The 27,802-nt window shown below is 41.4% G+C and overlaps 1 protein-coding gene across 1 annotated transcript in view; it reads right to left on the minus strand.

Moving 5' to 3' along the window:
• DOCK10 (dedicator of cytokinesis 10) overlaps window positions 1-27,802 on the minus strand; it is a 242,564-nt gene that overhangs the window by 90,497 nt on the left and 124,265 nt on the right. The window contains 7 exon segments of the mRNA XM_029069082.2: window positions 6,187-6,269; window positions 7,995-8,117; window positions 10,014-10,235; window positions 11,454-11,609; window positions 15,465-15,548; window positions 15,849-15,934; window positions 17,215-17,398. Of these exon segments, the coding sequence (XP_028924915.1) occupies window positions 6,187-6,269; window positions 7,995-8,117; window positions 10,014-10,235; window positions 11,454-11,609; window positions 15,465-15,548; window positions 15,849-15,934; window positions 17,215-17,398 (938 nt within the window).

The following is a 27,802-nucleotide window of genomic DNA, read 5'->3' on the forward strand; positions in this document are numbered from 1 at the left end:
TGTATAGGTTTTCACTTTTAAAAGTAACTGGGCAATTCAATTGGCCATTTGTTTATTGAACTGCAGGGAGAGGTCATGCACTTGAAACCAAGTGTCAAAAAATCTAATTCTCAGTGTTTCCAAAATTGAAAAATGAACTTGTTGAAAATCAGCATTAGGGCAAGAGCCAGGGTTTGAACTGAGATTCGGGCTAGGTCTTGGGCTAGTGTTAGACTGGTTTTTATCAACAAATCTACTGTCAGTGTGTCATTTTTAGATGACTGATTAACATTTGGTCTTCTCTATGACCAGAATATGAATGTACATTTAAGAATGCATCTTAAATATATCACTGAGTTTACAATGTGGAAAGAGAGAAAGAGTAAATCTAGACAAAGGTGACTTCTTAAGCCTCTTCACTGAAAGATTTTTCCAAATCAATCATCAAAATGGGATTATGAAAATACTAGTGTAACACATCCCCTTAATCTATGTAAATAAAATACCCATTATGGAATTTTCTTTCACATTCTGAGTGATTTGTTTATACAATTATCTGATGCACTTAATTAGCCAATCTAACTAATCAGGCAAAAAAAAATTACTATTAGAATAACTTAATTGGTATTCACCTGCAATTATTTTTCAATTAAGTGAATGCCTATATTGCAATCATTAAAGATTTATAAAATGAAGGTAATACATTTGTGCTTCCTCAGATAATGCCAGCAATTTCATTTCTTATTTTTGGATTATGGCTGGAATTTGTGGACTGTGACTTTCGCCTGGCACAATCAATGGTTGGCATTATGGAGCACCTACTGAGAAGTTGGCATGCTATTAAGTACGTGGCAAATACAGCAGTAACCAGACACAAATTTCCAGGGCCAAGGAATTTTGTAATCTCAGTTCAATCCCAATTTCCACATGCAGATGTACTATATTCTGGGAAATCTACTTGATTTGAGGGGATTGACTCACCACTCAGCTAGCCCAGGGACCAAGTATCTTTCTTGATTGACCGTGAGCACTCTTCAGGGGTGTGAGAACAACTCAAGTGTGAAAGAAAGCTACTAGTTTGCAAGACGTCTTGTGGAAGCTTTAACTTTGGAACTCTTAATTACGCTGTAATTAAACTACTCAGAGTAGTGGTTTATGTGCTCTTTTTTAAATGGCATTTGTTAAATGTTTACTATGTTCCAGGCACTGTACTAAACCTTGGGGTAGATATACAGTAATCAGGTTGATCACAGTCCATGTCCCACAGGGGGCTCACAGTTATTTATCCCCATTTTACAGATGAGGTAACAGAGGCACAGAGAAGCGGATGACTTGCCCAAGATCACACAGCAGATAGGAGGCCGAGCCAGTATTAGAACCCCGATCCTTCTGACTCGTAGGCCTGTAATCTATCCACTAGGACATGCTTCCCCAATTTTTAATATACTATGTTGCTTCTCCTCACAATGGGACAGGTATCAGACAAAATGTACAGCAGTTCCCTTTTTACTTCATTCTGACCATTTTTTTGCTAGCCCTAGATTCCAGAAGATGAAATGAAAGACTAAGGTGCCCATTATAATCACTCTTCAGCATCTAGAGAACTATTTCTACCCCAATCAATTTGAAGGATTCAATTAGGGCATTTCACTGTCTTTTGAATTTTTCAAGGATTCCAGTTCTGGATGTAATCTATCTTTCCTATTTTATGGCACATCTCTTACTGTTAAAATGAATGTCAAGGTGGGCAACCATGATAGAGTTCCTCTAAATATCCTTTGTTGCTACTGTCAGAGACAGAATCCTGGGCTAGATGAATGGACCCTGGGCTGGACATTTCTTATGTTCTTAAACATTTCCACTGAAGTTCGGGTTTGAAGCAACAGAGAATGATCAAAGAACATTAAATGATCAAAGAGCACTTCAGACTCCAATAATTCTAAGTAGAAATAGGCAAACTCAAAATTCCTGAACATGAGATCTGCTACATAGTGAATGAAAGGGCAGGTGATTGCGTCTACAAAGTTTACTGTACTCTCCCAAGCTTAGTACAGTGCTCAGCACCCAGTTGGCTTTTAATAGCTACTACTGATTATTCATACCTTAGATAAAATTCTAAAGTCCATGGCCTGGGGAAAATACATTTGGTAAAATAGAATGTTTCAGGGAGTTTTTCATTACAAATACTCCTGGCTTCCTTGGCAACTGAGTTAGAAACACTGGGTTGGAACACTATTTCTGTCAGGTGGATTAGTGAAAAGTCATAACATCTCTATTTGCTTTAGTAATTACCTTGAAGGGAAAGTTTTCGTCTGAAAAATAGTGACTAGCTGGTATTGGACATTAAAATAACATATCGAATTCATTTTGGACTAAAGATTTTTTACATTTGTGTCGCATTTAATATTTAACAACAATAATAATTTTGGTATTTGTTAAGTGCTTACTATATGCCAGGCACTGTAAAGTGCTGGAGTGGATTCAAGCAAATTGGGTTGGGCACAGTCCCTGTCCCAGGTGGGGCTCACAATCTCAACTCCTATTTTACAGATGAGGTAACTGAGGCCCAGAGAAGTGAAGTGACTTGCTCAAGGTTACAAGGAAGACAAGTGGCAGAGTCGGGATTAGAACCCGTGACTTTTTGACTCCCAGGCCCGTGCTCTAATCACTAAGCCATGCTGCTTTTGGGTGATAGATAGAATGTTAGGGGGGAAGAAAAAAAAGAACTCAGCTCTTAATTTAAGCATGAATTTCTTACATGTAACCATCTGTGTGATTTGACCATACCGTGGCTGGAGACAGTATCAATTTAAGAAGAACCAAAATGTAGCATTTTTCAAAGAAAAATAAAGACAAAGAATATTTTGGAAAATGAAAGGGAAACTGAGAAGAGCCACAAAATGGCAAAACACAATGAATATTGGGCTGGGTAAAAGTGCACTGTTCTACTTTTCTGGTCATGAACCAATTATGCCACATGTATTCTTACTGTAATTTGAACATCATTCTTTGAGAACCCGGGGGCGACGTTCTATGGCCATGACCTCTAGTTTTTTGTGGTTTGATCTTTTAACAACCTTAGGTGAACTCTCCGTTATACAGCGCTGTACATCCTACCACGGACCATTTATATCTTTGTTTTCTGAGATGTTGGGAATCTTAAAGTAAATTCAATTGAAAAACATGCAGGCCACAATTACCAAATTGGAATGTATTACTTTTACAATGTCCTGGCAGAATCATTAATTTGTTATTTTTATTGGCTATAACTGGAGTATCATTGCCTTTTTATACTCGGGAATAAAGAAAATTCCAACATCAATGTGCCTCACTGGAAGCCTCAGTTGTTCTGCTAGTTCATTATCTTGGCCAATTCCTAATTGGGTAAATATTCTTCAATTCCCCCCAGATTCTTCCTGTAGGTTCTTTCAGTGAACCTATTCTTTATTTTACCTCTGCCTATCTGATGGGTGGATATTATCCTGAAGATAATCTGAAAAATACTCTGATATCCTGTAATGGGAAAAATGTTGGTATTTGTTAAGCACTTACTATGTGCAGAGCACTGTTCTCAGCACTGGGGTAGATACAGGGTGATCAGGTGGTCCCACGTGGGGCTCACAGTTTTAATCTCTATTTTACAGATGAGGGAACTGAGGCACAAAGATGTTGAGTGACTTGCCCACAGTCACACAGCTGACAAGTGGCAGAGCCAGGATTCAAACCCATGACCTCTGACTCCCAAGCCCGTGCTCTTTCCACTGAGCCAAGCTGCTTCTCAATATAAGAATATATAAGATAACATTGTAATATATAAGATATACAATATAAGAATATAACATTGTAAACCTCCTGCATCTGAGAAATTCACAAGCTAATATTGGCATGACGCCTCCACTCAGTCCCACTAAACTTTCCATTAATGATCCTAAACCTCTTGAAACACTTGTGACATCTATTCACAGGACAAGGATTAATATTCCTCTAGCCACAGTCCTTTTAAAAACAATGAATTCCCTTGTAGGGTGGAAGAATTTAGTAAAACAAACAATCTTCCATTTCTTGCACATTTACTTGACCACAGTAAGATTGTCTTCTCCACAAATTCAGCTGTATGGGTATATTGTCTCTGCTTTCCATATCCCTTTTACAGAATTATAACAGTGGCATCTTTAGAAGTCAGACGGGTTTTACAGTTTGCAATTTTGGATGGAGGAAGTCACCCAAGGCACGGTCGTCAAATACCTTATCATTATACCAGATGGCCCACAGTGATGACACGGCCAGAAATATTATCCCGTATTGCAAGAGTGTGTCAGTGAAAAGTCTTGGGCTCTCTGGAACAATTTCCCCGGGACCTCTAACTGGCTTTCAATCATTCAATCAATGATGTTTCTTAAGCCCTTACTCTGTGTAGAACACCCTGTTTACTAAGTGCTTGGGAGACTACAATAAGAGTTGATAGACACAATCCTTGTCCACAAGGGACTTCCAGTCTAAAAAGGGAGACAGACATTAAAATGAATTAGAAAAGGTAAAGTGTAAGGATACGTACATAAATGCTGGGGGGTTAAGGGTGAGTTGAATATCAAGTGCTTAAAGACCAAGGCCTTAGGTGATGCAGAAGGGAGGGCAATATGCAGAAGGGAGGGCAAGAAGGGGAAATGAGGGGTTTTGTCAGGAAAGGCCTCTTGGAGGAGATATGATTTTAGAAGGGCTTTTGACTTTGGGGAGAGGGAGGTCTGTTGGGTATGAAGGAGGAGAGAGTTCCTGGCCGGAGGGAAGACATGGACCAGGGGTCTGGGGTGGGAGAGATAGGACTGAGGTATAATAAGCAGGCTAGTGTTAGAGGAACAAAGTTTGAGGGTTGGGTCGTTGTAGACTAGTGAAGTAGCAAAGTTTGAGGATTGGGTTGGAGTAGACTAGTGAAATAAAGAAGGCAGGAAAGAGCTGACTCCTAAAAGTCACCGGTAAAGAGTTTCTGTTTGACGCAGAGGTGGATGGGCAACATTGGAGGTTTTTGAAGAGCGGGGAGATGTGGACTGAACTTCTGAAAATGAATTGGGCAGCAGAGTGACCTGTGGACTGGAGAGGAGAGAGACTGGTGAGGAGAATGCTAGGGAGAAGGCTGATGCTGCAGTCAAGGTGAGATATGATATGTGCTCGGGTCAGCAAGATAACAGTTTGGTTAGAGAAGAGAAGACAGATACTAGAGATGTGATGAAGATAGAACTGACAGCATTTGCTGACAGACTGAAAATGCAGGCTGAAAGAAAGAGATGAGTTGAGGATAACGCTGAGGTTAGAGGCTTATGAGACAGGACGGATGACGGTGTTATTTACAGTAGGTTTGCAATTGTCTTTTTGCTGTTGCAATTCAACACGAAGGAAAGAGTTTGTGAGGACAGATTTTTTTTCTCAGTAGGGTTATATCTTTGCGCTGGTTCCCGATTGGTCTGGGAAACCAGGGGTGCTGGTCTAGGGGTCCGCCCAACCAGACCGTGGGAAAGGTCCCAGGGTGCCCTGGAGAGGGCAGGGCAGGATTGGTCTAGAGATTTCTGGAACGCTATTCATCAGGCAAATGTGCAGTCATCTGGGAGCTTGGAGAAGGCTCTTATACGAGTCTAGTGGTATGTGATGCTGAGTACACTGGTCTTGTCTTTGTATGAGGGAGTCTTGCTAATGTTAGCTTGCAGTAAAAGTTGGATTGCCATGTGCAGATTCCTGCCAAAACTGGAATTTTCAAAAAAATATGTCTGGTCCCAAGCAGACTCAGCCAATGTGTAATGACTAGAAAATGTGCAGCTCTCAGTTCTCTCACATCACTTCACTTCTCTGGGGAAAGGGGCATAATAACATTTTCTGCTATCGAATGCACATGGGGGACATAAATCATAATACTGTGAACAATAGGAGAGAAAATTGGGGTTCTAACACACAGAGAATAAGATGATATTAATAACTGAATCCCCTGTGCAAAACGTTTCCATGGTATTGCCTGAATTCTAAGAACTTGCATCCTAAATTATCTCATTAAGACTTTCCTCTGAGGAGCTCCAACTATTCACGCAAGATCACCCCAATAACATCCTTTTATTTTTGTCAGTGGAAAACAACAGTAAAAATCCATGAGAGGCTTCAAAGAGTTTAGCAGAATGTGGCTGTAAGGTGTTGGGTGAAACTGTGAAATAAAAATAATCATCATACCTCACGGCCCAGGCAAATGGCATCCGGTATTTCCCCAGCTTGCTGCAGAACTGTCTGTTTGTTTTTAATATTTTCTGGGCACACTGAAGAGAGGAAAATGCATTCATCATTCATTCTTTCTTTTCAAGTAAATTGTACATCGTTCAGTTCAAAGGGTCTGATCTTTAATACATTGATCAGAGATGCCAAGTTTCCACATATGCAAGGGGCCCAATGTTGGGAGGAGCTTGGAAAAGCTGGGATTTCCAGGGGGTGAAGTTTCTAGGAGTGGACGTGCCGATACCAAGCCGAAGTACAAAAAGGCTTCTAGTCGGATCTAGATCTTGGCGGGATTATCGAAAGTCTTGGATAGTCTGGAAACCTTTAGGGGACAGGATAGCTTCTGATCTAGCCTGCAGAGGGTGCAAAAAATCTTCACTCAATTCTGGAGCCCAGTGAGGTGCCAAGATCTCTTAACTGGACCCTGAAAGCCACTGGAAGTGATGAGCCAAGGGAGCCGCTTTAGCTCACCACCACAGCCTGGCTCCTGGATTTCCCCCAAAGATTCTTCCAAGCTTCAGGGCCAGGTTGGGTGATGAGAGGACCCTCCATCTTTCTTCTGGGCTTTCTGACTCATCCCTTAAAGCCTCCTTCCTACCTCCCCCCGCCGACCACCAAGCAGCCAGGTTTGGCCGGCCATGACTAGGGATCCAGAGTTACGGCAATCTGCCAACCGGGGGCAAAAAGTGGAACGACCATCCCGGTTTACTCATGATTCCTAGCCAGGCCTACGAGGTGCTGTGGAATACACCCAGCCCCCAAAGTTTTTAGCTGTTAGCTTTATCCCCTCAGAGCCAATCCCCAGGGGTGACGCCCCCTCTCATTCCCTAGCATTTATATATTATTAATTATTGAAAAGAACCTTGGAAAAAGGTTCAAAGGGCAGCCTTCCCAGATTTTTAGTTTGATTTTAAAACTATAATATTTTGTTTTGCCATTATAATTTACACTAAAGGGACCATCAAAATCATTAAACCGTTGGTCTGAAATAGCAAATATAAATGCCATTTCAAAGCCAGTCATTACTTTTACCATTTGTGTGATAGTGTGCTGGGTGTGCTTTCTAATTATGTCTACTCTATTGGTCCACAGGGTGTGGATGCCTTTTGGGACAGCATCAGATGGCTCAGCCTGGGCTATTTATTTTTCTATGGCTTCAAACTTCTATGACCAGTGATGGCAGCAGATACAGGGAAGGTGAAAGTCATGGCAATAGGGAAGAACAGTAACTACCCGTTCTGCTTCACCAATACTTCGGTTGGAAGGGGAGATGTGGTGGGAGAGATCTTATTAGGACTCAAAACGACAGAGGGCAAGCTCGTCCTCTAGACTGTAAACTCACTGTGGGCAGGGAATGTGCCTGTTTACTGTTGTACCGTACTCTCCCAAGAGCTTAGTACAGTGCTCTGCACAGGGTAAGCGCTCAATAAGTAGGATAGAATGAATGAATTAGGACACTGTCAATGATAGGGTGAAAGGAGGCTCAGATCTCCCGCCAGTTTATACTCTGAATCTCCTCAAGTCAAAGTGAGCTTCCCTAACTTTCCCGATTAGACTGTAAGCCCCCGATTAGACTGTAAGCCCGTCAAACGGCAGGGACTGTCTCTATCTGTTGCCGACTTGTTCATCCCAAGCGCTTAGTACAGTGCTCTGCACATAGTAAGCGCTCAATAAATACTATTGAATGAATAACTTTCCATCTTCAGAAACTGGCATTTTATCGGTGCAGCTTTTAAAAACCTAATTAAAGAAATTATAAGGAACTGTACCTTATTGGAGTCTGGATTCTTAATATAAGCTTCAGCACCACTTGCAATATTTCCCATGAGCACTTTTTCTATTTTGGCCACCAAAACGATTTCAGTATGAGGGTTACTTACAGAGAAAATAGCCTGTGAACAAAGGCAAGGGGAGGTAAGTCACTATCAGCACTACGACGTTACGAAATAACGGTCTAAAAGGTAACTCTGAAAATGTCAAGTGATTTGTGCTTCAAAAGTTGCTCATAGGTTATCTACTAAAGGGAATGGAAATACAAATGTTTTAGAAACACTTTTAATCATCCCTAGTCATCTTTCTAGGTAAGTGATAGAATGATATATGACAAAAGGATGAAGATAAGTTTCAGACTGATGTAGCAAAATGAACCTCCAAGAGTCACAGAAGACTGAAACAATGAGTTCTGGAATAAGAAATCATAAATTAATCTCCAAGGTGGAAGAAATCCTTATTTCCAAAATGTTGAACATTTCATGACATTTTCCATCGGTGCTGAAATTGCTCTAAATTTCCACAGAGTCTGAAGAACACCGATGAATCGCTAAAGTTTAAAATGTATGACTGCATACTATTAGTTCTATTTCTATTCTGCAGTCAACAAGTTCTTCTTGATTTTATTACAACAAGTGATTTGGGATGGAGGTTGAATACAACCAATAGTTTTAACCATTTTATCCAGTACTCAAAATGGGTATTTTGGCCCCAAATTGGAAAGAGACAGAGGCAGAAGAAAGGTTATTCCAGGGACCTTTCCGTACTCCTTCCTCTTCAGACCTGTCTCCCTAGCAGGGCTGGATTAATGTAGGAGCTCATGGAACTGAAGTCCAGGAGCCCCAGGCTAGGAAGAAACCCCCAAGCACCCCATATCATGGCCACCACCATTCCATCGCCTGCCCCGGCCAATGCATGGAAAGCGGCGTAGCCCACTGGCTAGAGCACGGGCCTGGGAGTCAGAAGGTTCTAACCCCAGCTCTGCCACTTGTCTGCTGTGTGACCTTGGGAAAGTCACTTTACTTCTATGCACTTCAGTTACCTCATCTCCAAAATGGAGATTAAGAGTGTGAGCCTCATGAGGGACAGGGACTATGTTCAACCTGATTAGCTTGTATCTAATCCAGAGTTTAAAACGGTGCTTGACACATCATAAGCACTTAACAAATACCATGGTTATTATAACTAATCAATTCCTAAAACACAACTGGTTGGAGTATGCTTCCCCACTCCATTCATTCCCCCTCCGACAGTGGAACACCCTTCCTCCACTTCCTGTAGTCAGAGAGGGGAGGGTGTTCCCCGGCTTGCAGGAGTGAAGCAGACCCGGAACATCACCCCTTCACCCAATAATAATGATAACTGTGCTATCTGTTAAGCAACTTACTCTGTGCCAGGTACTGTACTAAGCGCTGGGGTGGATACAAGCAAATCGGGTTGGAAACGGTCCTCTTCTCTCTTCCCCTGAGCCCCCCAAAACGCTTGACTGCCAGAAAACTGACCTGGCTGGAACTAACCAAGGTGAGGTTGGAGAAGGTGCCTACCCTGGGCCAAAATACAATCAGCCACATTAATGATGATCATTAATACCCTCATCAGTGAAGGGGCATCAGGTATTGTTCAATAGGAGCAATGACCTGGACACACAGGCAAGAGATCAAGAAGTTAAATAACTTGCCCAAGGTCTCTCTGCAGGCAAAGCGGGATTAGAATAACAGTTCTTATTATTATAGTATTTGCCAAGCGCTTACTATGTGTCAGGCACCGTATTAAGAGCTGGGGCAGATACAAGCAAATTGGGTCGGACACAGTCCCTGTCCCACATTGGGCTCATAGTCTCGATCCCTGTTTTACAGATAAGGTAGCTGAGGTCCTCTGACTTCCAGGCCTGTGCTCTTTTCTCTACGTCACGCTACGTCTCATAGTTCTCCTATCTGTTGGGTGCTCAATAAATGGGTGCTCGATAAATACTTGTTGGACACAATGCTTTCAGACAGTTTCATAAACCAAGTACCGACCTGCTTTGGATACTTGAGCCATTCCTCTGGAAATCCCTTCACCTGAGGTTCTTCTGAGTGCCTCGGACTGCCCGAGTCGATGTTTCCATTTTCCAAGGTAACCGAAGTTCCTGAAACCATTTGCCTAACAAGGGTGTGGTTGAGATCCATGTGAAAATCTGCAGAAATCTTTCTACAGTCCTTGGTATCAAAAAGGGCCACACTCACAAAGAAAGGTTCAATCTAAAGGTAAAATTAGAAATCGATACTTCAGCAAAATAGCAACACATGAAACCCAGTCATACTCTATTCTAGATCATCCAAAGAGACAAGAGTGGAGTTAGGAATTGATTCCCAAAGTTGAATTCTTGTATACTATCAACTCAAAGCTTATGTTTTTTCTTCTCTCTCTGTCTCTCCCTCCTTCCCTCTTTCCCACCCCCCCAAACAACAACAGAAAAAAAATCAAATATTCTTAATGTGAGTTGCTGTTTTAGATACCAACAGAGCTATTAAGAAACGTTAGGTCTATTCCCATGTTATCAGCTGTTGAAGGAGGTCAAGGAAGAGAGGCCATTGATGCCTTAAACTGAGAGAAAGGAAGTAAAATGCTTGGCAGTTTTAGATTCAGTTTTTACTTGAACTGACAAGAACAGTCCTTTAGAAGGTAGTTTTATTTAGGCCAAAACAGTGCTCATTTTCCCCGGAAAACTTCAACAAATCAAATAATACTCTCCCATCATTCTGCAGAAATAGAACAATGAATCTTTTTCTGCTTGTTTAGTTTCTATGATCAATTCACCGAACCCTGAATTACCAAGCAAAGATCACCTCCCAGGATGGCCCAGGATTCCAAGAGAGTTGGATTATGATCCTTCTCACCGTACTCACCTGGTATTTTGAAAAACTCTAGTTTAGGAGATATGAATACAGGACCCTAATGAGCTGAAACTACTAGCAACATTCATCCAGACCTCAATTTTTCAGCCTGTCAGAAAATGAGGATCCTGGAGCTAATCAAATGAACAGGGTAATTAGCCTCTGAAGCCTGCAGTCCCTTTCCTTTGCAAGCTGCATGAGCATGCCAGGGAAGTTTGGCTAACCAAAAAGGGGCTTCTTTTTAAATTATAAACCGCACATTAACTACAAGAAGAAACTAAAGGAAAATATACTTTTGGGGGTAGGAAACCAATTTCTTTAGGTGATGACAATTTCCCTGGAGTCCTAGGGAGTGTTAAGAGAGCCTGGCATTTGAGATTCAGTAGAAAGCCAGCATTTGAAAAGGGGACCACACGGGGATAAGGCAAAGCCCCTAAAGGGGATAAAGATCCCAGGGCTGACAGAATTTCAGTGAATCACACTCTTACAGCTTGGCAGACCTGGAAATAGCGGGGAGGAATGAGAAGTAAAAATATCCCTAATTTGGCAGCCTGTTGTGTAACAAGAGAAAGCCAAACTTACGTTGGTTATGGGGTCATTTTCATTTTCAGTCACACAGGCTTGAAGATTTAAATTGAGGGATTTACATGTAATCATAATTCGCTTTGCAGCCTCTTCTTCAAATGGTTTGATCACCGAGTCATTTTCCGAACAATCTCTTTTCTGAAGCTTTAAGGCCTGGAAGAGAACAACATTTGAGGATTTTTTTTTAATGTTAAAAGCCCCACTGAAGTGAAATTGTCATGTGCAATTTCACTCATTTTGCTTGTGATAGGAATCACAGGAATATTATAGTTTATTCTAAACATTAGAATGCTGATTGGGCATTTGTGTTATTGCTCAAAAATGGCTCATTATTATGGTTCATGGAAAAAGCAACACAATTTGACGCAGAGAGGTAAACCATAGAAAATAAAATTCAATTGTTTATTATGGACAATGGATTAGGGATATAGAGTAGAGTGGAAATATCTGCAGTAGCATCCTAAATACCTTTATCTTCATTCAATTCCTGGAAATTATGCTAATTATAATTGTATCCTTGGAAATGTTGCATCGACTCATCAGTACTAACATAGTTACAAAACACTTTGGGGATTTACTATTTCTAGACCAAGTCTTCAATAGACTAGAAAAAATTTGCAAGAAAATGGTCTTATCAATCACACTTTCCTAGTAACAAGGTGACTACTTAATTGGCAAATCAAATAAGAACCATGTATATGTTGAGCATAAGTATGCGGAGTACAAAGTTTGACTATATTATTTTGGCAAGAATGGGTGCAGGCAAAGTGCTTTGTTCCAACCTTAATGCAAGCACTTATCCTTCCCCCCCAAAATATTAATAATTATATCAGCCTCCTTGCTGACCTTCCTGCCCCCTGTCTCCTCCCACTCCAGTTCATACTCCATTCTTCTGCCCAAATGATTTTCCTTCAAAAATGTGCAGACCTCTTTCCCCACTCCTCAAGAAACTCCAGCAGATGGGCAACCACCTCCGTAACAAACAAAATCTCCTCCTCACCATTGGCTTAAAACAATCACCTTGCCCTTTCCTACCTCACCTCTCTATTTTCCTACTACAACCCAGTCCTCACACTTCCTTCCTCTAATGCTAACCTTTTCACTGTACCTCGTCTTTCTGGCCACTGAGCTCACATCCACATCTTACCTCTGGCCTGGAACGCCCTCCCTCCTCATTTCAGTCAGATAATTGCTTTCCCCCACTTCAAAACCTTATTGAAGGCACATCTCCTCCAAGAAGCCTTCCCCGACTAAGCCCTCCTCTCCTCTTCTCCCACTCCTTTCTGCGCCACTCTTACTTGCTCCTTCATTCATCCTCCCTCTCATCTGTCACCAAATCCTGCCGGTCTCACCTTCATAACATCGCCAAGATCCGCCCTTTCCTCTCCATCCGAACCGATACCACGTTAGTACAATCACACATCCTGTCCCGACTGGATTACTGCATCAGCCTCCTTTCTGACCTATCTTCTGCCTCTCCCCACTTCAGTCCATACTTCACTCGCTGCCCAGATTATCTTTCTACAGAGACGTTCAGGGCATATCACTCCCCTCCTCACAAATCTCCAGTGCTTGCCTAATGACCACCGTAACAAACAAAAACTCCTCACTATTGGCTTCAAAGCCCTCCATCACCTTGCCCCTTCTAACCTCACCTCCCTTCTCTCCTCCTATATCCCAGCCCACACACTCCTCTCCTCTGGTGCTAACCTTCTCACTGTGCCTCGATCTCACCTGTCCTGCTGTCGACTTCTGGCCCAGGTCCTACTTCTGGCCTGGAATGCCCTCCCTCCTCAAACCCACCATACAATCACTCTTCCCCACTTCAAAGCCCTACTGAAGACTCATCTCCTCCAAAAGGCTTTCCCAGATTAAGTATTTTCCTCAGCTTGCCCTTCCTTCTGCGTCCCCTTGACTCGCTCCCTTTTACTCTTCCCCCTGGCTTGACAGCACTTAATATAAATATATATATAATTCTATTTGCTTATATTGATGCCTTCTATTTGTTTCGATGTGTGCATATCTATATTCTATTCATTTATATTGATACCTGTTTTACTTGTTTTGATGTCTGTCTTCCCCCTTCTAGACTGTAAGCCCATGTGGGCAGGGATCGTCTCTCTTTACTGCTGAACTGCACTTTCCAAGTGCTTAGTACAGTACTCTGCACCCAGTAAGTGCTCAATAAATTCGACTGAATGAATGAATGAATCCCCACAGACCTTATATATATCTGTGCATATCTGTAATTTATTTATTTCTCCTTATTTTAATGTCTGTCTCCCCCTCTAGGCTGTGAGCTCACTGTGGGCAGGAATGTGTCCGTTTTGTTGTTGAATTATACTCTCCCAAGTGCTTAGTACAGTGTTTTGTATACAGTAAGTGCTCAATAAGCACAACTGAATGAACGAATGAATGAATGAACCTTTATTTGGTTTGTTCCAGACCTCAAACAGCTTCAACCAATTCTAAAGACCTGCAGTTTAGCTTCAGTGAAAAAATAAAGAAGATCCATATGTGGGCTTGGGAATCAGAGGACCCAGCTTTCTAATCCCAGCTTTGCCCCCTGCTTGCTGTTTGACCTGAGGCAAGTCGATTTAACTTTTCTGGGCCTCAGTTTCCTCATCTGTAAAATGGGGATTAACTTCCTGTTCTACCTTCCTCTTAGACTGTGAGCCCAGTGTAGGACAGGGACTGTGTCTGACCTGATTATCTTTTAACTGACTCACTGCTTAATACAGTACTTAACAAATACCTTTAGGATTGTTCATGTATAATGAGAAGGGATATGAACTCTGCAGTGAGTTCTTCAGTAAAGAAAAAAAGAGATCTTTCATTAATTAATTAATTAATTAATTCATTCATTAGTATTTATTGAAGGCTTACTCTGTGCAAAACACTACACTGAGATCTTGGGAGAGTGCAATATCACAATAAACCGACACATTACTAAGCACTTGGGAGAGTAGAATATAACAATAAACGGACACATTCCCTGTTCACAATGAGCTTACAGTCTAGAGAGGGAGACAGATATTAACATGAATAAATACATTGTAGATATGCACATAAATGCTGTGGGGCTGGGAGGGGTGGTGAATGAAGGGAGCGAGTCAGGGTAACACATAGAGAGTAAGAGCATTTAGTGCTCTGCACATAGTAAGTGCTCAATAAATACAATTGAATGAATAGGAGAAAAAGAAAGGAGGGCTTAGTGAAGGTCCATCCACCCATACTTGCATATATAGAGACATACTACTTCCTATTCTTGTTCATTGGCTTAGTCTGAAAAATGCGTGCTGTGCTTTTTGGATTCTCAGAAATTAAAGTACATTTATGCTGTGAAGAGGATAATTAACTGTTCTTGGGAAGGAAAGCAGTGATTTCAGGGTTTTGGGTTTTAAAGCACTCTCTCAGCTCTCCTTCTTATCCACACTCTTCTTCCTCTACAGCCAGATCACTACGCTTCATTCCTCTCATTCTCGCCTTCTTGCTGGGACTCATTCTCGACTCTCCTGCCTCCAATCACTTGCTGGGACTCCCTCCTCCTTCCAATCTATCAGATCACACCTCCCCATCCTCAAAGACTTCTGAAATTCCATCTGGTCTAGGAAGTCTTCCCCAATTAATTTATCTTCTCCCCATCTACCACCTGAGCACTTCTGCTGCACTACCTTCACACACACATCAATTCTGAACGGAGAGAATGACATACCCTACCTCGAAGTACATACTTATTTACCTATTCATTTTTCCATTCCCTTTTTCCTTCTATCTTTACTTATTTTTGGTCTGTACCCCACACTAGGTTGGAAACTCCTTAAGGGCAAGGATTGTCTTTTTTAGACTCTACTGTACTCTCCAAGCACTTAGTACAGTGTTCTGCTTATGGTACAGTGAATAGAACACAGTAGGCATTCAATAAATACCTTTACTCCTACTATTGTACAGTTGACGCTCAATAAATGATATTTAGCAATTTAAGAATGAAAGAAAGTTTTAACTTACATCTATATCTGGATCCAGTGAGAATAAATTTAGCCTCTCCATGTTCCGAGACATTTTGACCGTTTCTTCTGTTTCGGAGATGTACTACGGTAAAAATCATGTTAGGTTTCGGCATCCAACATCCAGGTACCTAGTATTTTCTCCGTTCATGAGACGCTAAACCCCTTTTCTGACAACTACATTTTCATTAACCATTAAGAGTCTTTTGAAACTCTAGAGATACATTTTTGAACAGGAGACTTCAGCTACCCATATAGCAATAATGATATTTTAGTGTTTGCTTCCCATTAAAGATCTTGCATTAATATGTTTTTGTTCTATTTGCATAAAAACTAGAGAAGTCCTTTATAACGTGTTTGTATTATATAATATCAAGCTTATTACTTTTGTAAAATCAGGATGCATGCTGTTCTCTGAAGAATCAGCTTCCTCTGGAGTACATTCACAATTCAGAGAAATGTCCGCAGTATCTTAGAAAGAAATACACAAAAAAGTTAATTATTTAAAATACACAGTGCCATAAATAAAAAAACACAACACTTCTCTTCCCAGTTAATGTCACTGTTTTTCTCAGTACTTCCTTATCTCATCTCATTTCATCTCATAAGGATATATTAACTTACTCTCTCTCTTTCCCTAATGGTACTTGTTAAAGTGCTTACTATGTGCCAGGCACTGTACTAAGCACTGAAAAAGACACCAGTTTTTCAGGTTGGACACAGTCCATGTCCCACCCGGGGTTCCCAGTCTTAATCCCTGTTTTACAGATGAGGAAACTGAGTCACAGATAATTTAAGTGATTTGCCCAAGGTCACCCAGCAGACAAGGGGTAGAGCTGGGGTTAAAACCCAGGTCCTCTGACTCCCGGGCCCCTGCCCTCTCCACTAGGCAACTCTCCTTCACTTCGTAAATATACAGGAAATACCTGTACCCCGAAGTCAGCACTAGAAACATGGAAGTGAAAACTCATTAACGTTGAAAGATTCAGGCATTCCAACCCAATCTTGAGTTTTCAGAGCCTGTTTTGGATAGACTATAATGAAAGAACAGGGTAATGTGGTTACCATAACCTGGATGTGAATTAGTCAATACGTGAAGCTCTTCTGATAGGATTGCTGTTTCAAGCAACTGACAGGATCAGTTGACACACCCGATTTGGTTCTTTAGCATTACAAAGGAAATCATTTATAACTATTTAAAATCCATCCTTTAACTGAAACTGACTTTAAGCAGCTTCCTGGAAGGTGCTAATGACCACCGATTAATGTCAGTTATGTCAAAGAAATGCCAGCGAGACATAACCTTCCATTAGCCAGAATCTGATTTAGGAAGCATCAGAAAGTTGTATAATTCAGATTAGCTAAACATAATAATATTTGGGTAGTTGTTTTAGCCTAAATAAAAATCAACCATGGGGGAGTGGTTATTTATTCTAAATTAGGATCATCAGGCATAAAGCATTTGTCTGTAAATGATTGCGATCCATGTAGGAAGGGGGGAATTTCTGAAATATAATGGCAGTTTCACCATTTCCCATGAAGCACTGACTCAAAACCATGACAAACAACTGTAAAATAAACCTGTATATGGCCTATGCCTCAGAAAGTTTAAAAATTAGGGCTGATTTTCAGAAATGGTATCTCAGAGGCAGGTTAGTCGGAATGAGGAGTCATCAGAGCAACTGGCTCTAACTGAACCAAAATGGGGAGTTTCTGTTTAATACCAGAGGCATCAGAACATCTGCTCTCACCCAATCTGAGATCTGTGAGATCGGCACTCTTCCTTTCCTGAAGGGTCCCTTCAGGATTTATTTGCAGGATTTTGTTCAATGTGTGAATCCATTCATCCATATCCATCTCTGTTTCAGCTGCCAGCACGAAATATGTCAGGTCATTCATTTTCAATTCAAAAGCGTGTTTTCTCAGTCTGCTGTTCTGTGGTTCCCGAAAAAAAAAATCCAATAATTATATTATCTAATAAAAATGTGACAGAAAATAGCAGGGTTTCTTGGAATGAGATTATGACATATAGGTGACAAACCTGATAACAAATTTGTAACAACCTAACTGTACAGTCAGGGCTGCCCTTCGTTTTCAATGCATTGTGCTGACATTCTCTTCCAATAATGGAATAATCGACCAAGATTATATTTTTCTTCGCCTTCGCAGTTTTCTTTCTGTCCTTTTAGCATGCCTGTTAACTTATTCTTTTTAGAAAGCTGAGCACCTGAGGGAGCTTTGCCTGGCTAGAATGGATGTTTCCTAGGTCCCCTTAGAGAAAAATTCCCCCTGGCAATTGTTAGCTCAAACCCACAGGTTCACCGAAGATGATAATAATAATAATAATAATGTTGGTATTCATTAAGCGTTTACTATGTGCAGAGCACTGTTCTCAGCTCTGGGGGAGATACAGGGTAATCAGGTTGTCCCACGTGAGGCTCACAGTCTTAATCTCCATTTTACAGATGAGGTAACTGAGGCCCAGAGAAGTTAAGTGACTTGCCCACAGTCACACAGCAGACAAGTGGCAGAGTCGGCATTCGACCCCATGACCTCTGACTCCCAAGCCCAGCCTCTTTAGGGCGAAATTAACTTTATAACCAGACCCAAAGAGTCCTGGATAATCTAAAAGGGATCATTAGCCACTCTTTGCTAAAATGTTAACCCACTGTTTTGGGGATTGCTTTCCAATGAAAACGCCAAAGTATCAAAAACCTTCTTCCAGTATAAAAAAGCATAGTTGGTAGTGTTTTTCTTACACGAGAGTAAGTAGCTAGATTCTGCTAAATTATAAAATCCTCAAGGGAAGAGATCATGTCTAACTATTTTATTGTAATATCCCAAGCACTTAGTAAAGTGCTCTGCATAAATTACTCAATAAATACCTTTGACTGATTGACTGATTAGCTCTCTTAGATGAAATACACATCAGTGTACAACAGTGGGCTAACTAAGAAGTGAGTTAGCATCTTGCTTTCAACTCTTATATATCTATTTTTGCATGTAGTGATAAAGATGCTCATTGATAGGAAGTAGATTACTATGAACTATAGATAGGTATGTTCACCAATACACTGCCAGATCCAATAACACGAAGAGTAATACATGACTGCCATTCACTTTTTACTGGATTCCATCTGCCTTGACATTTTACACATAAGAAGGTTTAACATATTTGTAAAGATATTAAGACAATCTAGGAAGTGTATTTTTTTTCCCTAAACAACTTTGGTATTTCTTGGGATTTTATCTAAAATAGAAAATGTTTCCTAAATCCTTAAATTACATGCAACAACTCTTACATGGGCAATCCGGAGAACGATTCTGATCATTTTTAAAAAAGGAAAAATGGTAAGAAATGGTAAGAAGATCCTTAAGCTACTTGTGGGAAGGAAAAATGTCCACCAACTCTGTTGTATTGTTCTCTCCCATGTGCTTAATACCTACCACTGCAAATAATAAGGGCTCAATAAGTTCCACTGAGTGATTGACTGGTATGGGGACTTTGGTTTTTGGAATAAACATTCATGGCATAGTAAATAAGAACGTCAAACCTTAGTCTGACCTTGTTTCTGAATTCATTTCCAGCTCATTATCATGGATGTCACTTCTCAAATCCCCATAATAACATCATCATGTTGTGTTTATATAACTCTTTTCCTCCTGAGAAACTCAGTGTACTTTACAGACATCATATAATTAATCTATCCATCTACAGATAGAAAAATCAAGTACTCAGTGTTTTTTTTAAGTAAGCAAGCGTGGCATGCAAAATAATTGTTTCAAAAACCAACTGATTCCTGAATTCCCTTAATGAGAATTGGAGAGGCATTTAAGGAACTGGAAAATAATTAGCCAATTCCATCAAGTTTCCCTTTTGCAGAAGAAATATATTTTCTAAACCCACCCAATGGTTCTGCCATGGTCCTTCAAAAAAATCAATGCCTCTACTCTTAATTCAGACCAATTGTTCCCTTATTGTGCTGAAGAAGATAAGAAGAGTCCATTAAGTGATGTTTCTGAATTCTGAGGCTGAGTATGAAAGCTGGACCATTCTTTCAACTGCGATGAGCTTCTGGAGGAAAATGACCCTGTGGGTGCTCAATTAAAATTTGATGATAATGAGAAAAGGGCAGGTGCTCAGATGCACTGAAATTCTGTCCTGTAAAGCAGAGCCTTGAAGCCAGGGACTGAATTGATTACTCTTCCCTAAAATTGTGACAGGGCATGCTTGGCACTGATGAAAGGGGAAATTACATGAGGATATGCCAAGGGAAGGCTGAAACAGACTAAGCAATATCCTCAAAGGTATCTCCACAGTGGTACAGAATCACGGCTTAATTTGTCTCCGAAGAAATGGTGGGGCTCTCAATGCTGACATTTTCCCCAGTATTTTCACCTTAAGCATGGTGGACCTGGTTGGGAGGAAGGTTGGGGTATAGGAAGGAGCAGGGGGAAGTACTTTTTCATCACTCCTCCTTCTGGCACAGCACTGGGCCCAGAGGTGCCAGGGCTGTGTTGAAAAATTCCATGCTGGCATCAAGTTTAAACACAAATAATTAAACCCTGAACAGAATAAAAGAATCTTGAGTCAAATCTTTGCATCATTGCCCCAGCAAATAGCTTCTATTTTCCCATATCTACTAGTAAAAAAGGGGCAGATTTTTCAGATGCTTGTCTTTCTTCATTTGCAACTATCCTACAATGCTCTTACATAACTGAAAAATACAAAAAAACCCCTAGAATTCTCAAAAGATATGGATCCTGGCTTGAGGAGCTAAACGTTTTTGGTAAATGAACTCGAACCATAAAGGGAGATGATGGGGAAGGGAGGTAGCAGACATTTCTTAAATCCCTGAGTTTGGTTGCTAAGGCCAATGAATCAATGAGTATACACCTAAAACTTTCACATCGGCACTGTGCTTTTGTTACCTACAAGCCTTTGGACCTCTGCTTTTTCATTTCATTTCATTTTTCCTGATTGGTGGCCTAAATTTTCAAAAGCCTCTGTTCCAAAGCATTCACTTCATTTCTAATTGCTTTATGCCAGGTTTATCTGAATCCATTGTTCTTTTCAAAATGTCTACGGTTATGCCACCTCACTTGAGGTTTTGCTTCATTTCATTTTCAAAGCATTTCTTCAATTACATCTATTGAGCCCTATGCCTTAGGATGAATGCCGACATCAGAGAGTCATGACTCTGTTGCAGGACATCACTATTTGTGATCCTGTCTAGCCACTTGATATTTCATATACAGGCTAAAGTGAAAAAAAGACAATGAGATTAAAAGTAATGCCTATAACTTGATTATCTTTGATACTGTTAAATCTTTGAATGACATAGGCTTTGTTCAGATTGTACTAAAGATGAGATAAAAATGAGAGTAATTTAAAAGAAAAAAAATTAAACAGGCCCATCTAACTCTATAATAAACTAATGGAGAGTCCCAAATAATACTGTTATAGTTGACACAGATGAAAAATGAATCAAAAATGGAAAGTACATTTTAAATTAAGAATATTCAGTACTTACATGATTTAGGAATAAAGTTACTGCTTTTTATTTACACTTTTTGAAACCATAAGATAAATTATATTCTCGCAGAAAGCTAATTGTATGTGGACTGCCAATCTGTCTATTCCCCTAAAATATGTCTACGGATCATCCGTATATTGATCATGAAACAAAAAGTCCGTAATCCTCTCACAAAGAAACTCCTTTTATCCTGATGAAGTTACATTTTCTCTACTTTGGGATCATCAAAATGAACTGTAACCTGATGAAGTTTCTATTTAGAAGATTAAGATGTCAGCAATTTTCTGTCGTATTGTCTATAATTTAGATGATAATGGCACAGAGAACAAGGAAAAAAAATGAGTCTAATTGTCAATATGCAGACCGAGAACAGGTTTTTAGTACACTGCCAGTCTTCTGAAGGGAAACGCTACCCCTTATTCTAAATTCAGGAATGGTTTGCACAGGGCTGATATGCAAAATCCTCGTACACATATACAAAATCCAGGATGTTCACAAAGGACTCAATTACTATCTTTAGGGATGATGTTCAATGTTAGAAAATAGAATTGTTGAGGTATTAATGCAATTAATTAGTGAGTAGCATGGCTTAGTGGAAAGAGCACAGGCCTAGGAGTCAGAGGACCTGGTTTCTAATCCCGTGTCTGTTACACGTCTGCTGTGTGACTTCAGGGATTAAGACTGTGAGCCCTATGCGGGTCAGGGACTGAGTTCAACCTGATTCACTTGTATCTAAACCAGAGTTTAGTAAAGTGCCAAGCACATAGTAAGCACTTTGAAATACCATTCAAAAAGACTCACTTCACTTCTCAGTGCCTCAATTTCCTCTTCTGTGAAATGGAGATTCAATTCCTAATCATTTCCGTATTTAAACTGCGAGCCCCGTGTAGGGCAGGGACTGTGTCTGGTCTGATGAACTTGTGTCTACCTCAGCGTTTAGAACAGTGCTTGACACTTAGTTAACTGCTTACAATTATTACTATTGTAAGGGAGAAACTCAAAGTCTTTTCCCCCCTTAAAAGTAAGACATGAAAATTTCTAAGAAAAAAAATCATTGCCCTCAAATGAATGGCTGTGTAACACCTATTTAACGTTAATCACACATCTTGACATTTATCAGGAAGACAATGGAAACAACAGAAAAAAAGTTCACTGTACTTTGAACTTTCAAAGAAATTTTCTCCTCAAAGGAAGAGTACAAAGGGATGAAATTACCAGCGCACTGCAAAAGTGCATTCAGGAAGAAGAAGAAAAAATTCCATTCTATATAGAATCATTCAATCAGAAAGTCGAAAGGGACCTTGAGACTCTGCTTATTTTATTTTCTTGTCATCAAACAGGACTACACTGAAACCATCTCAGACTGCTAGGAATCCACAGTTCAGGGATGACTATTCTATATCCATTCTCCTGGCTTCCTGTTAGCCAATATTTTGGGTTTTCCTAGTTTCAATTCTGTCACTCTGGGAAGCCTCAGAACAAATCCTAGAGTTCAAGCAGGCTGAGGGTACAGAGAATAAAGTGCGGAGCCCTAAGCAGTCCTGGGAAGTAGCTGTCGAGCAGGTGGTCTTCGGTAGCACCCAGAGGGGTGCAAACGTTCAGCAAAAATAACTTGGCTGTGTGGGCTCAACCCAGCAATTTGGAAACCTACCATGTTATATTGGGAACTTTCTTCTACTGTGATCTTGTGACTCCCTACTCAATTCCTCTCTCCTGATGCACAAATCCATGCCCTCAGTTCCACCCTCCCGATTAAAAGTCAACTCCTTCATGCCCTTCTCTGTCGGTTGATCTCATACCACATATCCCCAGCCCTGAGTCACCACTTGCTCCACTACGTCACTCAAGGAATGCTGTTGGTAGAAATCCAGGCACCTTGCCTACTTTGGTCCCTTTGAATTCCTCTTTACCAGCTGTAACTCTACTCTTTTTTCTGCTTATCAACACTACATCCTCTCCATCGATTCCCCCACCCTCTTCCCCCACCAACTAATCCAGACTTTCAAGTTTCCACTTAAATCCCCAATGTTCTCACCTCCCTATTTTGCCACTGATGGAATTAACAACTATTTTGCTGACAAAGTTGAAACCATCCATCACGAGCTTCCCAAAATCTCTCCCGCACCTCCCCACCTTCCCATCCACACTCACTTTCACATCTTTCATCACCATCTCTTAAAAAGAGATCTCTCACTGACATTCAAAATCTATATCCTCATTTTCACCTCTGACCACATCCCTTTTTGCCTTGTAAAAAACACTTGCTCCCAGGCTTCTCTCCCTGACCTCCATTTTCAACTGCTCACTCTCCGATGGTTCCTTTCTGCTCTCAAACGTGCTACTGTATACCCTATCCTGACCACACTAAACCATCTAGTTACTGTCCCTCCTCTCATTCTTGTTCACACTCCTCAAATTGGTTGTATAGACCTGCTGTCTCCAAATCTTTTCTTCCAATTCCATTTTTGACATTTTCACCTCAACCTAAAGACTGTGCCTCATTCATCTTTCCCACTGCCAACCTGATGTTCAGGCCCTTCCTTCTGCCTGAAACTCACTCCCATTTCACATCCAACAGATGACCATTTTCTCCATTTTCAAAGTCCTTCTGAAGTCACCTCCTCCATGAGGCCTTCTCCAGTTTCTTATCACTCCATTTTGTACTCCTCCAACTGCCACTCAACATTTCCTTTCCACCTCAACAGTGAAATACTCACAACACCCCCAGAGCTCTTAATTTTCATATATTACTTCCACCCATCGTGGTATTTAGGCTCAGTGGAAAGAGCCTGGGCTTCAGAGTCAGAGGTCATGGGTTCCACTGCCGGCTCTGCCATTTGTCAGCTGTGTGACTGTGGGCAAGTCACTTCATTTCTCTGTGCCTCAGTTACCTCATCTGTAAAATGGGGATTAACTGGGAGCCTCACGTGGGACAACCTGATTACCCTGTATCTACCCCAGCGCTTAGAACAGTGCTCTGCACGTAGTAAGCGCTTAACAAATACCAACATTATTATTATTATTATTTGGTTGTCTGTTTCCTTCTACAGTCCAGCTCCCACACTTTGCTCCTCTAGTTCCAGCTTGGTCACTCATCTATCTCACCCATCGATACCTTTCCCACATCCTCCCTCTGCCTGGAACACCCTTCCCCTCCATATATGCCAGACCACTACTCTCCCCACCTTCAAAGCCTTAGTAAGGTCACTTCTCCTCTAGGAGGGCATCCCTGATTAAGCCCTCTTTTCCCCAACTCCCTCTCTCCCTTCTGAATCTTCTATTCACTTGGATCTGTTCACTTGGATCACTTGCTTCACTTGGGAAGCAGCGTGGCTCAGTGGAAAGAGCCTGGGCTTCGGAGTCAGAGGTCATGGGTTCGACTCCCGGCTCTGCCACTTGTCAGCTGTGTGACCGTGGGCGAGTCACTTCACTTCTCTGTGCCTCAGTTACCTCATCTGTAAAATGGAGATTAACTGTGAGCCTCACGAGGGACAACCTGATTACCCTGTATCTACCCCAGCGCTTAGAACAGTGCTCGGCATGTAGTAAGCGCTTAACAAATACCAACATTATTATTATTATTATCTGTACCCATCCTGAGCCCTAAAGAACTTAGATGCATATTTGTCTGTCCTCCTCTAGACTGTTTGCTCATTGTGGGCAGGGAACATATCTACCAATTCCGTTGCATTGTACTTTTCCTAGCACTCAGTACCATGCTCTGTACAGAGTAAGCACTCAATAAATACCATCGATTGACCGATTGATCCTTCACTAGGCTGTAAACTCTGTGAGGGCAAGAATCAATACGGTAATTCTATCGTACTCCCCAAATCACTTGTGCTCCGAGGTGCTCAATCAATACTACTGATTGACTGTGTTGGACATTAATGGGTTTGTTAGTTGTTTTTATGGTAGTTGTCAAGCGCTTATTATATGCCCGTCACTCTATTAAATGCTGGGATGACTACAAGATAATCAGGTTGGACACAGTCCAAATCCCACATATGGTTCACGGTCTTAATCCCCGTTTAAAAGATGAGGTAACTGAGGCACAGAGAAGTTACGTGACTAGCCCAAGGTCACAGAGCAGACAAGCGGTGGAGCCGGATTAGTCCTCAGGTCCTTCTGACTCCCAGGTCCATACTCTTTCCACTAGGCCGTGCTGCTTCTCATGCTGTTAGGCTTCCTTAGTTTTGGGGAGGAATTATTGCGCCTCAGTCCTAGCATCTCCAGTTTGGCCACTCAATTAGGAAAGCAAAAATACCTAAATTTGAAATGTGAAACATCCCAGAAGTTACAACGTCGAACACGCCTACGGTATTAGAGTCAGAGGCCATTTTTTCATACGAACTTGTCACGACTGAATGTGCAGCCACAGTATTGTAATCAGTACGGCAGTTCATCGTCCTTAATGACGATAATAGTGCCACCCTGTCAAAGTCATTACGAGGTTACGGTGTAAATTTGCATAATCACTTGAACACTGGGCCCTCTTTCGTTCTCCATGAAGCACTGGGTTTGTTCTGTTCAGGCATGATCTGTGTTATCTCGGAGGCACCACCAAGTCTGCACCGGACAGCTTTTTAAAAAAATAATTTTGTGGTGTGATATTTATTTTACATCAAACCTTTATAGGCCAAATCTAATTGGAAGCATTGAGCCAACTTTAGCATGATTGCCTCTGATAGAGAAAACATATTTCTGATACCTTGTCCCCGTAGCTCCACACCTAAACCTATCTATGGGTTCGAATCCCGGCTCTGCCACTTGTCAGCTGTGTGACTGTGGGCAAGTCACTTCACTTCTCTGGGCCTCAGTTACCTCATCTGTAAAATGGGGATTAACTGAGAGCCTCACGTGGGACAACCTGATCACCCTGTATCTACCACAACACTTAGAACAGCGCTCCGCACATAGTAAGCGCTTAACAAATACCAACAGTATTATCTATAGAATCCTAGGAGTAGCAGAGTAAAACTATTTATTTTATGCCTACTGTGTGAAATTCACTGTACTAAGGACAACGGGATTTTAGCACACCTACTCAATTACCCTGGTTGTCTACAAATGTTGGTGACTTCTGTGCGGGCTCTTAGTTAATTACTTAATAATAATATTTGTTAAGCACTTACTATGTGCCAAGCACTTTACTAACTGCTGGGGTGGATACAGACAAATTGGGATGGACACAGTCCCTGTCCCACATAGAGCTCATAGTCTTAATCCCCATTTTGCAGATGAGGGAACTGTGGTACAGAGAAGTGAAGTGACTTGCCTAAGGCCGCACAGCAGACAAGTGGCAGAGCTGGGATGAGAAACCATGACCTTCTGACTCCCAGGCCCATGCTTAATCCACTACACCATGCTGCTTCTTGCCCTGGCCATCGTATGTTACCCCTGAGCGTCTGAGAACAGCCTCCAGAACATCCACAGTTTCAGGCAGATTTGCAGTAGGCTCAGTGCTGCAGGACAGAGGTATTATAATAATAATGATTCTGATATTTGCTAAGCGCTTCCTATGTGCCAGGCACTCTACTAAGCGCTGGGGTGGATACAACAAATTGGATTGGACATAGTAACTGTCCCACATGGGACTCACAGTCTCAATCCCCATTTTAGAGATGAGGCACAGAGAAGTTAAGTAACTTGCCCAAGGTCACACAGAAGACAAGTGGCAGAGCTTGTTCTTGTCTGTCCGTCTCCCCCGATTAGACTGTAAGTCCGTCAGAGGGCAGGGACTGTCTCTATCTGTTACCGATTTGTACATTCCAAGCGCTTAGTACAGTGCTCTGCACATAGTAAGCGCTCAATAAATACTATTGAATATTGAATGACCTTCTGACTCCCAGGCCCGTGCTCTATCCACTGTGCCATGGTATTGGAATCTCCACACAGCGGTTGACTGAGAAGCAGCAGGCCTAATGGGTACAGCACACACCTTGGACTAAGAAGGACCTGGGTTCTAATCCCGGCTTCACAATTTACCCTATTTGTGACCTTGGGCAAGTCACTTCACTTCTCGGTGCCTCAGTTACCTCATCTTTAAAATGGAGATTAAGGCTGTGAGCCCCACGTGGGACAGGGACTGTGTCCAACCTGATTAGTTTGTATCTTATCCCAGAGCTTAGTACAGTACCTGGCACATAATAAGGCTTAACAAATGCCATTTAAAGACAAACACAAAACCCCAAAACTGACAAAGTCATTGTCCCGGATCAGTCGGGAGCCAAGCCCCCAGGCAGATGCATTACCTCAACCTAATTTTTTCAGTTCTTCCTCGTTGAGTTGTAACAACACATTGGTAGTAAATCCTTTTTATGCTAGCAGGCTAATAATTTTGTCAGAGCAATTATGGCAAATTGAGTTTGGTAAAATATTTGAACCCGATGATTGGGTCTCTAACCAATGGACAAATGATCACTGTAGGGGAGCTCCTCGGCGTTTGTCTGTGATGCCCCAGGGCTAAGTCATCGGAACCCTTCCAATTCCACTCCTCTCTGGCCACTAGCTTCTAAACATGTTTCCAGTTAGGAGAGCAGACCATTCAGGGAATGGGAGAGGAGGAGGAATCTGGCTGATGGTATTCTAGTTTCCACTGACCAGAGCCAAGTAAAGGTCTTAAGCTGATCCTCTTGGATCTTTGTCCTGGGCCCGACTTGGCCTGATTGTTGAATCTGATTATATGATACGATTACCTTGAATCTACCCCAGCATTGACTATAATGCTTGGCACAGAGTAAGTGCATTCTATAGCTCTATTCAACCATGGATCACGCTTGCAGGAAGCAAACCTAATGAC

This window comes from Ornithorhynchus anatinus, chromosome 7 (genome assembly GCF_004115215.2).
Source record: "Ornithorhynchus anatinus isolate Pmale09 chromosome 7, mOrnAna1.pri.v4, whole genome shotgun sequence".
In the NCBI taxonomy this organism is placed as follows: domain Eukaryota; kingdom Metazoa; phylum Chordata; class Mammalia; order Monotremata; family Ornithorhynchidae; genus Ornithorhynchus; species Ornithorhynchus anatinus.